The following is a 13,756-nucleotide window of genomic DNA, read 5'->3' on the forward strand; positions in this document are numbered from 1 at the left end:
GTCCTTACCCCTGATGGTGATGAATGCATCTTTCAAGTGTGAATAGGTCCTCTTTGTCAATGTTGCCTTGAAGCATGTGCTATGAACCACATGCAGTATAGGATGAATTGGAAGCCCTTCAATATTTTTATCCTGGGTTTCCATTACAACCAATTGGAAAACGAGGACCAGGGCAGAGCTCAGAAATCTTCCCACCCTCAAGTATATATGCCTAGGTGGGGGCTTCATGCCCAATTCCCAGTTATTCGAGAAAAGGGATGTGAATGGAAAGAAAAAGATGGAGAATCCAGAAAAAGTATCAGCTTTTAGGAGTTCCATTTCACATCAGATCCAAAGTTCCACATTCCTGCTGTGAGAAGCACCAAGGCCTAAATTCTTCTTGTCTTCATCTAGTGACCAGCTCTATTGGGTAAATAAATTAAATAGCATTTGGGAACTCTATTGAGTGATCCTTTACCTGCTCCCAGGAGGAGTTATAGGCATTAAACAACCTGAACTATACAGTTTCTAGGTGTGTGTGTGTGTGTGTGTGTGTGTGTGTGTGTGTGTCTGTGAGTGTGTGTCTGTGTAATTGCATGGTCAGGTGGTCTTATACCCTTTAAAATATAGCAAGCACAGGGAAGAGGGAGGGTTTGTCCGAGGTAGGGGCTTGGGTAAGGCCACCGTCCATTCACATACCCTAGATAGCAAGTCAGTGATTCCCTGCAGTGAAGTAGAGCTTAGGGATACAAAGCAATCTATTCTCTAAGAGCCCTAAGAGTTTGGCACCCATTAGCGAGGCGAATATGCATTATCACCGAGGATACCCACCACCAGAACTTTCCTATTGAATAGAACCAGAATAGTGGTTACCAGCTGCCACCTGCTGGTTGAATAATTATAACAAGTTCATCATAGGGAGCAGAAGCTCTAACTTCCTTCTCTTCCCACCCTTATATTTATAAGCTAGACAGAGGCTGTGCAACCACACTAGGCAAGAAGCAAGTAAGTAAGAAAAAACTCCCCTTTAATGCAACCACAGATAGGGTGTCTTAGATGCCTCTACCCTAAATAAGAAAGTAGCTATACTAATGAGACAAGCAGGTCTTGATCCTGCCTGGAGAAAAATTCCTAAACTCAGCTTCAAAGAAACAGCTAAAGATGTATATTCACTATTCTAAAGTTAGTGGCATATTATAAATATTACTTCCAAAATGTTTCCTTTTTCCTTTGAGACATCCAATCCCCAACAGGGTTAAAGGCAGACTGGGGAATAGTTCTAGTAATGGAGAGTTTTAGCTTTTAGTTTTTTGCATTGGTTTAAACCTGCAGTTTAACTAGTGTAGAGAACCCCAGACACAGATCAGCTACTCCTCTCCAACTTATGATCTTAGAGAATTTCTTTAGGCCGAAAGGTTAATAGTTTGCCTAGGGACTTGTGTCAGAGATGGGACTTGAACTCAGATCTTCATGATTCCAAAACAGATCCTCTATCAGGTATAAATACTGCCATTTCGGTGACGGAGTAATGTCACCCGTTTCTAGAGAGTCCAGGTATTGAGATGAACTGTTAAAGATTTCATTGTTCTAAGTGAGGGGCATCCAATAGTGAGTTTGAGTAGTTATGCACTGGAAATATGGCTCACAGCCCAAGAAAGCATATTGGAAGTCCCATAAGGGACTGATGTTTTAATGATCAAAATGCAACTAAAAATGTTGTTTAACTGTCTTTTGTGTCTCGTGCATAGGTATATTTCACAAGTTAATTTCTGTCATTCTCACTGGTGTGGCAGAGTTGCACAATGGAGAGGCAGCTGCCCTTGAAACCACAGAGACCTGGGTTTGAGCTCCCATTCTGACCCATTCTGGCTATGTGACTTTGGACAAGTTCAACCTTAAGAGGGTGTTCTAGGCAACCCTCTAAGATTCGAAGTTGAGGAAAAGCGCTGACTGGCATTTGGTACAAGGATTTTCCTCACACAGATACCAATGAAATCACAAGTCTCTTCCCTATACTTATCAGATTGATTAGTTGGCTAAATTAATCTAATCTTGTGTTTGATAACCACAGTAGACATAAATTGAAAAGATTCAACTGTCATACTATTATTTAAATCCATCTTCCCACTGAACATTTATAACATGATTAGTTATAAATAATATAACTAGCAAAATCAATTTGGCCCAAATGCAACTGCATGATTTCTGTGCTTTAAATTTTACACTTGAAACAATGGAGGTAAGTTTAAAAAATATTTAGGTACACCACACTTTGACTAGGTCTCCTCACTAAGGGGAGCAAAATGAGCATTTGTTGCCTTTAAAAAATGGTTATGTATTCACTCATTTAAAAAATCTTTACTAAGTAATGTCTATGTGTTCAGCTAGTTACTGCAGAAGATGTATAAAAAAATCAGATATGGTCCCTGCCCTCATGGAGCTTATAACCTAGTATCACTATTTATATAGTAGAATTTCCCTTTTTTTCTCCCCACAGTGGAATTTCTTTAAATATTAGCATTAATGATGATTTTCAATGGTTAATCTATGCTAGAAGTTCTTAGCCTGGGGTCCACAAACTTGTTCTTAAAATATTTTATAATAACAAATACATATACATATATAATTTAATATATCTTTCATAATCTTGTGTATTGTATGCATCAAAAACATCATCTGAGAAGGGTTCCATAGGCTTCTCCAGACAGCCAAGGGGGTCTGTGACTCACAGAAAAAGATTCAGAGTGTCTGATTTCTTCACATCAATATTTATGGCTCTTAAAAAAACCCACCAGGCTCCTCGGGAGCAGAAGTTGTTTCATTTTTTTGTCTTTGTGGCCCAAGTGTCTAGCACAGTGCTTGGCATATAGTAGGAAGTTGTTGAATTGATTGATAAAGTTCTTTTCTGATTCCTCATCACAGTGTGGAGGCGACCCTGGGTTCTTGGAGGTGCTCCTTGTAGGAGATAAGCGCTAGCAGCTTCTATAAAGATGGGAAAGCTTTGAGCATAGCTCCAGGCAATGGACTATTTGTCTGCCATTTTGAGGACCAGCCTGGTTGTTTGGAGATGCTCATGACCAGAAGGCAATCGTGTGATTTTTTTTTTTTAGCCACAGCAATTCATGATAAGGGTTAGAGGGTCTGAGAGGTTGAGATTGATCTATCTCTACATAAAAAGAAGAGAAACTCAGGCACACGACTTACATATTCAAATGAAATTCATTGCAGGATATTCTATGCTATCACACTATGGATAGAGTTACTGGGCCAGGAGTTAGGAAAACCCGAGTTCAAATCCAGCCTCCAGCTGTGTGACACTGAGAAAGTCATTTAACCTCTATCTTCCTTAGGTTTTCTAATCTGTAAAATGGGCATAATCATAGCACCTACCTCCTTTAGGGTTTTTATGAAGATCAAACAAGATAATATTGGTAAAGCGCTTTGCAAACCATAAAGCACCCTATACATGCTAGCCATATTAGTTATTTGTTGTTCGCCTACAGAGGCCTCAGGAGGGCTGGAAGCAGAAGATGATGCAAACCTCCAAATATCTATTTCCAGTTTTCCAGGAAAAAAAAAAAAAACTGTGGTTACAGATGTAGAGAGGTCTAGGGAGAGAAAATTCCTTTGCTGGTGGAGAGAAGGTTCTCAGCACTGAGCTGCATGATGTTTGGGGAGGCACAGTCCCAAACAAGCAGCGTCTTTTCCTTTTATCCCGGGAGAGATGGAGACTCTTATGAGAGGCTGCATTATATAAACTCAGGGAGAAGATATGGAGTTGATTTGATCATTTGTCATGGGAAGCTGAGTATCGGGATGGTGTGGCTGTCAGAGCTTATCGTTGGAGCTCCGGATGGTGGAGCTGCCTCCACTCTCGGTGACGAGGAGGGAACCGTCGAGGGTACCAAGGACCAAGCGTCTGAGCTACCATGCTAGAAAACATAATAAGGGACCATCCATAAAAAGGAAATGAAAAGCGATGAAAGTAGGAGGACATGGTTTGGAAAGCTGGAAGTCAGGAGGAGAGCCAGGAGGGGAATAAAAGCCGGTCAGCTTGGACTCCTTCACAACATGGAGGGCCCCGAAAGAACTCACCAGTGGGAGCAGGCCTTACAGGGCTAGAGCTGAGGGTGATGACTAGAGGGTAAGTCTTGTTTTGGGGAGGAGAAAGGGAATGTCTGGACCAGGTTGAAAATGCCCATATTGCAAGGGAGGGCTTCAAAGAAAAAAGAGGGCAGTCCTCCATTTTGTTTTTACTTTTAACTAAGCAGACTTCTAAAGCCTGACTATACAAAGGCTACAAAGAGAAAAGCAATACTTGTTCAGTATCACCTTAAAATGTAATTTTATTAGTTCAAAAGAGGATTAATTCTTGTAGTTTTGTTTTAAAGTAAAATAAGGGATTGATTGACATTGAGACTATAATGCCAAGAAACCTAATGGTGGGTTAGCCGAAAAAGTTAAACCTCTGGAAGAAAGACAGATGAAACCATTGAAACAATGCTTTTTATTGTAGATGAGAGTGTCAGCTTCCTAATAATTAGAATTGTCTAAAGTAATGGGCTACCTCAGGAAGTAAAGTGGCCCCCTATTGGAGGTCTTTAATTGGAGATCTCCTGTGGGGCATGCTGTAGATAGGATTTTTATTTAGATGATCTCTGAGGTCCCTTCAACCTCTGAGATTCTGTGATTCTATGAGCTTTGAAAGGCTGTGGAAAACAGGAATAGAAAAGGCTGAATGTCTCAGTTTAAAAAAAAAAAGATCAGAGTCCACAAACTGTAAGCTGCTGAAACCTTGACCTTCTATTCTTTGAAATATTCTAGAAAATATTTGGTGTCCTCACCTCACCCTTCTGTAGAGGTGGGAGGTCCAGTATGGTGTGTTGTATATATCTTTATACTTTTAAAAATGTATTCATTGTTTTCACTGATTTTCTTTTTTCCCCTTAACTTTTAAAATTCTCTTAAAAGTTCTCACAATATTATTTATTTTATGGAAACGCTCTCTGGGAGAAGAAGGGAGAGGGGTGCTGGGAGAAATTCTAATGATATAAAAAACCAAATATTTTAATGTAAATTTATTTTTTATAAAAGGAATAAAGTGTAAGGTGTAGTCTGGCTAGATTAGTCTAGCCAGAGGAAGGAGAGGGGATAGGTGAAGAAACAGGGTAGCCCCTGACACAGAAAGAATTCCATCAAGCATCCTTTTTAAATTTAAATGGCTGACTTTTGAGCTGTTATCAAAGAACTGGGAGTTTGCTCTTATGGACTTGACTGGACTCTGAGTAATTTTCTCAGAGGAACTCATCTCTAGAACAAGTGGCCATTAGTTTATAATATGCCTCATGGCCCAACAAAGAGCAAATGTGCCATTGTTTATAAATGGTCTGAATTTTTTATTTAATTCCATCTCCTGAATCAGTTTCTAGACTCTAAAGAATGCCACAGGTACAGCGAATAGATTACTCAGGGTTTTCTTTTTCAGTACTTTATATATTGGCATGGCTTGCCAGTCAGAAGTGGTCCCACAGGCAATTATTAGGGGGTCTAGAATAAGCCCTAACTCAGATGTTAACTTGTGAGAGAGTCTCTAGCGGATCTGTCCTTGCCTATTCATTATTTAACATTTTTATCATTGACTTGGGTAAAGGATGAGATGGCATACACATATCATACATGAATGTAAATGACACAAAATAAGGAGGACTAGCCACTATGTTGGATAAGTCAGGGTCCAAAAGAATCTTAACAGGCTTGAGAATGGGGCTGACCATTGAGATGAAATTTCATGTGGAGAGATATAAAGCCCAACATTGAGTTCAAAACATCAGTTTCGTAAACACAAGATGGGGAAGGCATGGTTAGATAGCTGCTTAATTAAAAGGGACCTGAGGATTCCAGTGACATACAAGCTCAATGTGGGCCAATAGCATAACAGACCAGTACTATAGCCACTATCTTATGCACTTCTCTACTTCAAAAGAATTTGGCCTAATTTATTCACACAGGAAAAAAACAAGTGGATGAAGAATTTCCACTGTTTAGTCAGTAATATGCCATTGGATAGACAATCTATAGAACTGGTCTATTGAGACATTCATCTTGGACAGACAAAGGACAGTGAACCAGGTCTGTAGAACTGTTAGGAAGTCTCAATGCTCTTGAGAAATGTGTAATTTTTTTAAATGACTTTAAGCTTTTTTTCAAGTCACATACTACCACGCTCTTCAAAGAATTGAAGTTAATCACCCAAAGGATGATGGAGAGCCTGGGACACAGTACCAAAGAGAAATCTTGCAGAGTGAGGTAAAGGATATATCCAAAGGGAGAACAAGATGGGATTGTCACATAGCAAGAGTGAGGGCTAATCAGTGGACAGCTTGTGTGTTATGATAGTATCCCCACCCACAATGTCAAGAAAACTCATGGAAGTCCCCTGGCATGTAGGGTGGACCTTTTGTGGTGAGTTTATGGAGAATATGGAGGAGAGTCACACAAGATGATCAGCGGGCATTGAGGGATGGCAACTCACACTGTTGGAAAGGAGAATCCACATTGATGAGATAACGGAGTATTGTGACTGGGAATGTATTTGCCCATAGAAACAGTATTACAAATAGTGGTTAGGTCCCCAAGTCATCTCATAAGAGCCTATTTGATCCAGAGGATATGTGTACATTTATAATATGCAGTTCCTACCATCACCATCCTACTTCTGATAACCCCTGATATTTTTGAGAGGCAGCTAAGTAGCACAGTGGATACCATGCTGGACTTGGAGGTAGGAAGATATTTCTGACACAGTGTAAGCATCAGAGCTTGCCATAAGCAAGTCAATGCTTTTAAGCCTAGTATCCTAAGCTGTAAAATGAGGGTGTTGGATTGCATAACCTCTGAGGTTCGACCAAGTTCTAAATTTAGGAACCAAAAATGTATTTAGACATCTATGCATTTAAGGTTCCACTTTAAAAAATGGCTGATAGCTATCAGATACAATGAAGAGAGAAAACCTATTTGAGAAAGGGCAATATTAGGACAGTTGAACCCAGGTCTGAAAAAAGTGAAGAACAAAATTAATCTCGAGATTAAAATTTAATTTAATAAGAAAAAAACTAGTAGTTTAAAAAACTCACTCTGTTGAATAGTGAGACTTTAATTAGCAGAATTTGTTTTTAACTCACTATTTTTTTCATCTGAATAAAAACATTTTTAAAAATTTAACTCAGGAAGGTAAAGGGAGTCGAGCCCAAATTGAAATTTTTCTTCTATTCTCAGATACGCGTCTATGCCCCTGTACATTTGGTTATCTCACATGAGTGGACTGAAGTCTGCACCAGGGAAGAACGATAGAGAGGTGACAAGACATGGTGGAAAACACCCAAATTAAGAAAGCTGGTGCTTACGTTGTAACCCTGGTGTTGCCTCCAGCTGAGTGACCTTAGTTAAATTCACTGGGTCTCAGCCTCCTCATCTATAAAATGAGAGGAGGTTTGAACTGGATGACGTCTCATCCAGGTCCCTTCCACTTCTGAGACTCTTTGATTAAGTAATGAATTAATTTAGATCCATGTTTATACTTCTACTGTCAACTGTAATCATCTGCTATCCCTATAGGCTCCAGGATTCTTTAATTTTTAGCGCTTGGTGGTTAAGTGATAGAGTACTTGAATTCTACTGGTGTTTGTGAATATCACTCTTCGTATTGGAGGTTCTGATTCAGTGGTCTCAGGGGTAATGGGCATAGCTATAAGAAAAGCAATGCAGGCTGGTTAGCGGAGAGGAGACATGAAGACAGAACTGGTTTGTATAATGAGTCCCCTAAATCCAGCCCTGGACACCAAAGGAATTCTACCCATTACAGTGTTTATCTCGATTCGGCCTACTCGTGGTTGGTATATCTAAAGGTGCCTGGGGTGGGAACGCTCATGCAAGGCTTGGCTCCCTTTACCTTTCTGAGTATAAAGGGCCAGGCCCAAGCACCATTAAATACTCATTTCTAGCCACAACCAACATTGAGAAGAAGGTGTCAGTGTGGCCATGCTTATCCTCACGCATCCTCTTGTGTTTACCGTAGACCAGTTTGCATATCATCAATCAGTCCTAGAGTTACATGAAGAGTGTGGGGGTCTCTTATTATTCCTTGATATCCTGGACTGGCAGAGGGTGTTACACAGGCTAAGAAGTCATTCAAAATAAAAGTAATAGCAGGACCTCAATGAATGTGCATCAATTGTTCTTTCCTATTTATTGGACTGTTTGGGTCTTTAGCAAAAGAGAAAAAAGGAAGAGATTTTCCTTTCCTTCTCTTTGTATTTGCAGGACCACATTCTCCACATGATTTTGTTTTCACCACTGAAGCGGGATCCGTATCTGAGTAACTGACACTCAACAAGAGAACCTGAAAGTTTTGAAGAGAATCAATAAGAGAATTGGAAAGTTTAAAAGGTAATTACAAGTTTATTACAATTCAAGTATGTTATAATATGCATACATAAACTCAGGATTTTATTGCCTCCAACTGACTGAATTTTGTATGAAGACTTCTACTTTTGTAAGTGGCTTTTTCTTTCACTAAAGACATATTCTTATCAATATCGCCAGCATGGAGCAGGAGCCAAATCACATTCATATAGCTTTATGTATAGTCTGTTATTAATAACTATCAAGAGCACTGATTTTAATTTTTTTTGATGGAACAAAAGTCAAAATAAATATTAAAAATATGAAGCTGTAAAAATAGCTATAACTTATGAATCTGTGAATTTTTTGATAGGAGTCTGAGATGGAGGATCAATGGTCCAGAGGATAAAGTGCATAACAAATCAATCATTAGTGAAAAACCAATTAGGTCATTCTCCATAATAAGGCTTTCTCTCCGATGCACCCATGTCTGCCCTGAGTTCTGGTCATTTGTAAGTGAGAATCACTTCTTGCTCCGGTCACCCTCATTCCAGTACTGCTCAGTTTGCATTTCTGTGAGTCGGGACATTGTGCGATGAAATGCAAAGATTTCCTCTTCCCCAGTAAACATGGAAAGTGTTTCAGCTGAATCCTAGATTGGAGAAAACAAAGCCCAAACCTCACAACTTGTGACAAGTACGTAAAGGGCATTTTTATTAGATAATTTATTTCAAGGGTATCACTTCCATCTTAAAATAGTTCACATCATGTGATAATATCCAGAACAAACTACCAAGAAAAGAAAGTAGCAAGGCAAATGTTTTTAAAAATGGTTTCTGGCCTTTGATTGAAGCCAGGACACAAAATTATTAGTTCAAATGGAATTTCCCCGAAAAATCTCCCAAAAGGAAACTTTAGGCAATAAATGTGTGCAAAGTAATATGTGATGGCAACATGGAAAACCATTACTGCCATAGTGAATTAGGAAAGGCTAGAGCACCCATGGGAACTCCGATACACTCTTGAGGCACTTAAAGCAAAACATTTTCATTTTGTCACACTGAGGAGGAACAATTCCATTTGCGGTTTAAGGACTCTTGATGATGGGATTATTAATTTGGAGCTAGAATGGAACTGAAGAAGCCTCCTGTCCCAACCTCCTCATTTCACAGATAAAGAAACTGAGTCTGATTGGGATGAAATGACTCGTCCAAAGTGTCATGCAGGGAGTAAGCTGCAGGGTGGGATCTGAACCCAGGCCCTCTGACTCCAAATCTAGCTTTCTTTTCACTGCACCTGCTGCTCACTGGCTCTTCCTTGGTCCAGAAAGGCTGCAGCTGCCTCCTGTCCTGGATGGCTGGGGCATCTGGTATAGTTTTTCTACAAGGGGTTAAAGTGAGCTGTGACTGCTGGAGACCCCGGGGTAATTTCTGAGGTGTCAGAGTTGAGGGGTCTCATCTTCTTGTCCTAGGCCACTGGTTGCTGCATTGTAGGGGGTGCCGGTACTTGGCTTGCATACTATTCTTTATCAGATACTAAATCTAATTCATGTATCCCGATATTAATTCTGTGCTAATTAATGGTGAAACCTCTTTAAACCTTCTTATCCTTAGGAAATAATGGAAGCTTGGGGTTTTCCAAATTGGGGGTGGGGGTAGAAATGCTGGTTGGAGTTCATCTAACACAGACAAGTCATTGGTTTGCAACAGAACCTTAATGACAACCCATTTCTAACCTATGTCACTGAAGTCACACTTTCTAATCTCTTCCTATCTCAAAAAAGATGAGATCTGAGGGCCTATCCCATTTGAACTGAAGTCTGCAATAAGAAACTAAAACTCTAATGATTTATAATACATTCAAACCACAGAAATATATTGTTTGAAATGTTCTCTTGAAAATGTAAAAAAAACCAAGACAACAACCATCAGTGCTAATATCTCGGTACGGCTTTTACAAAAATCACTTCATTTTATGTTCATGTTCATGTCCATAGTACATAGGTCTATAACACAGTCAGACATTTCCACAAGTGGATTCAAGTGACTATTGAAAAGATGATTTCATTTTGTCAAGCGTAATTGACCTGATTCTCCCAAGCCCTGAATACACCCTTGTTAAGAGGTGAATGTGTGGGGTTAGGAGACAAAGCTTCTGACAAAGCCGGCCAATGATTAATGTTTGGCCTTTTATACTGGTGAAAAACCCTGTGACATCTCTTTTGGTAAAAAGAAATACTGTGACATCTTTCTGAATTGGCTTTAGCCCAGTTTCATATGAATCCTTGGAGCTCTTATTAAGCTAAGGCCCTGAATAAATGGGCTAACACTCATGGAGGCCTGGCCTGTGTCCTGTGATTCTTAATAATAACAACTTGCGTTTATATACTTGGAGCTTCTCAAAGGGCTTTACATATGTTACCGGGCTATCATCACCCCCACTTTCTAGCACATTTAGCTTGTCAAAGTGTCTAGCTAGCTCCAGTGGTGATGGGCGCCATATAAATACACAGAGAGTAGTTACTGTCAATGGTCTTAGAAGAAAGCAGTAAACCAAGAGTTAAATGTGCACTGCATTCCTTCTCTTAACGTGTTGCCATGATATCAGACCAAAACCAATTAAGCTGTTTTATGATAAAAGGAGATTATGTTAATATCGCCTACCTGGCTCAGCCCCAAATCATCCATCAATGTTCTGCTATGCTCCAACTCACTGTCATGATGTTGATACAAAAATAGGCTTGATAGAGGAGTGGATGCGGAACAAATGATACGTACCTGAAAGAGTAGAAAATGAGGAAGCAATACCATTTCTTTGATCTCACATAGAGAAGGAAAGGACACATCTTTTGGACAATGGAAGACATCCACTTCTGCCATCCTAGTCATCTAGATATTTACTTCTCTTATGTATCAAGCTAATTTCCTAATAATTTTTGTTACTTGAAGGGTAAACACATGCATTCCTGGAACTGGGCAGACATCAAATTCCTTGAAGCCATTCAAATGGCTACTTCTGTGTTGCACAAGTCAACTGGCTTCGGTTAACACATAGTCACTGCATTTATATACTATATCTTTATTTCCATCAAGATATTCCTAGTGCATCCTTTAAAAAAAAGACTGAGATTTATACTATTTCCTGATTACATAAATATTTGAGTGCGCATATGTAATCATACATAGGGTACAGTTTTATATCTTTCATTAATTTTTTTATGCATTAGCTCACATATGACATGCTTTTTTTTTGTTGTTTTAAATACTCTAATTTTTTAAAATTCAAATTCATATGGCCACCTCTGTAAGACTGTAGAGAAGGTGCTAACCTGCAATGATAAAGGAAGTTCCTCATCGAGAGCTCCCTCTAACAATGAACTCCCAGGTCCAGTTCCATCCCATTTATACAGCATCAATGAGGTAACAGAATTACTTAAATACCTATTCATTCAACAGTTACAAGACATGAGAGAAAACCAGGAAAAAAAATATACCCTGCATCAAAACTATCTGAAAAGATAGATGAGTACTTTTACATGTGGTATTGACATTGAACAAATGGTATCCAAACGGGTTTTTCATCTCATCCGACGTATCTGAGCAGCATCACAATCCAATGGGAATGGGAACCACAATAATGACCCACTTCCAAAAGCGAATCATTTTCCATGACTGCATTCTGGGACCATATTGGGTTTTATGGCTCAATAGTGTTACGGTAAGTCTTCAGTTTATGAATGGAGATAATCTGTCACTTAAGATACTCTAAACTCTCTTGGCATGGTGCATAGTTTAATGAAGACAAATATTAGGGGAGTGGACCAATTTTCAATCTTCCTGCAAGATAAATCTTTTTCCTCTTTTAATTAAAAAGTGGGAAGGAAGAAGGTGTGGGGAGCAGTATGGACTAGGAGGAATCTTCTCTAAGGTATCACTTATCTGAAACATGAAAATATAACGGTTAAACAACATTCTCACTCTAAGTATGTATTGTTGATCTCCATAGCTCTCCAGAAGCATACACTTTTTTTTTTTACTGAGTTTTATTATCTCTAGTCTTATTTCCTTCAACCATGACTACAGTGGATGGTTAAGAGTGGAAAGTACTGGGTAAAAGTACTGGTAAAAGTAGAAGCGATTCAAAACTGATGTGTTTTCACACATTTTAATACTCTGCAGGATCAGCAGCTAAGAACTGCATTTGCCACACAGGAATCTTATACATATGCCTCAGTACCTCTGTAATCCAAATTTGAGCCCACTCTTCCCAATGGATATTTGGGAGATAGTTTGACCCAGGTTTATAAAAGGAACGTTTTTTAGCAATTGCTCTTACTAAATACCTTTGCTAAGAGCTAATTGTGCATGATGACTGAAGGCTAATGTAAAGTATACCAATGGGGGCTTCTGAGTTGTAGTATTGAATATAAGCCTGCAGGATTTCCCCTAAAACACAAGGTAGCAGTTGCCCTCTGGGGACCCAATCCTTGAGTATAAGGACAAATTGAGGAAGAAACCCCACAGGGGGTATTATACTCCTAACAGAATTTTTTGGCAGGGAGGGTCATTATTTAAATTATTAAAGAGGCCTTTGGGAAGCTACTTCACAAACGACTTTCCTGGTTAAAATCTTCTCTTGTGAGTGATAGTAGGAAAAGCCTCAGCTTGATACTTTCAGGTGTTTGGTAGTTAGCAGGCCCATATCCTGTTTTGCACTATAGGATCTGTTTTATTTTCTACCCCCATCCTCCAATATGAATATGCAAGTCAAAACCTCTGGGCTCTAAACTTTGTAGGAAAAAAGGCCCCAGAAAATAGCAACAGCTCACTTTTAGAGATAAAGATAGAACCCTAAGATCCCTTCTAGTAAAGGAGCTTCCCTGGATTTGTTACCCTGACCCTATCTCCTGAGTCTTAAATCTACTGGTTGTAGGAGTAGTCTAATGTAATGGTTCTGCTTACTGGAAACTAAGTGAACTAAAGAAGAGGATTGTTAACATCATACTGGGCTAAGTCCCTGACTTAAATACCCCTATTCCTAACGATAAAGCCTGGGAAATGATTAGGAACAACAAACCCCAGAGGCTGGCTGGCCACAGTCATGCCAATGCCTGGACAACCAGACTTTCAGAGTTCAAGGCCTACAGGCATATCAGGAGGCTTTCCCTTTTCATTAAGTCTAGCAAAGGAAATAGATACCTCCGAAGGGCATACTTCCTCTTACTCTCTACTCCATTCTTCCCTATGGTTACAACTCTGCCCCCTTGGATCTTTCCTTAGGGCAGGGATTCTTAACCTTTCTTGTGTTACAGACCCTTTTGGCACCTGTCTCAGAATAAGGCTTTAAATGCATAAAGTGTGCAGGACTACAGAGGAAA

General features: G+C 39.4%; 1 protein-coding gene across 2 annotated transcripts in view; it reads right to left on the reverse strand.

Annotated features, from left to right (window-relative positions):
* Positions 1–8,416: 8,416 nt before the first annotated feature.
* AFG1L (AFG1 like ATPase) overlaps positions 8,417–13,756 on the reverse strand; it is a 180,272-nt gene continuing 174,932 nt past the window's right edge. For both annotated transcript variants that reach the window (XM_036769186.1, XM_036769187.1), the window contains 2 exons: positions 11,043–11,156; positions 8,417–9,031 (listed from right to left, as the gene is read on the reverse strand). In XM_036769186.1, coding sequence (XP_036625081.1) covers positions 8,903–9,031; positions 11,043–11,156 — 243 coding nt within the window. In that variant the 3' untranslated portion in view covers positions 8,417–8,902. The remainder of the gene's footprint in view (positions 9,032–11,042; positions 11,157–13,756) is intronic.

The sequence above is a fragment of the Trichosurus vulpecula genome, chromosome 7 (genome assembly GCF_011100635.1).
Source record: "Trichosurus vulpecula isolate mTriVul1 chromosome 7, mTriVul1.pri, whole genome shotgun sequence".
In the NCBI taxonomy this organism is placed as follows: Eukaryota; Metazoa; Chordata; class Mammalia; order Diprotodontia; family Phalangeridae; genus Trichosurus; species Trichosurus vulpecula.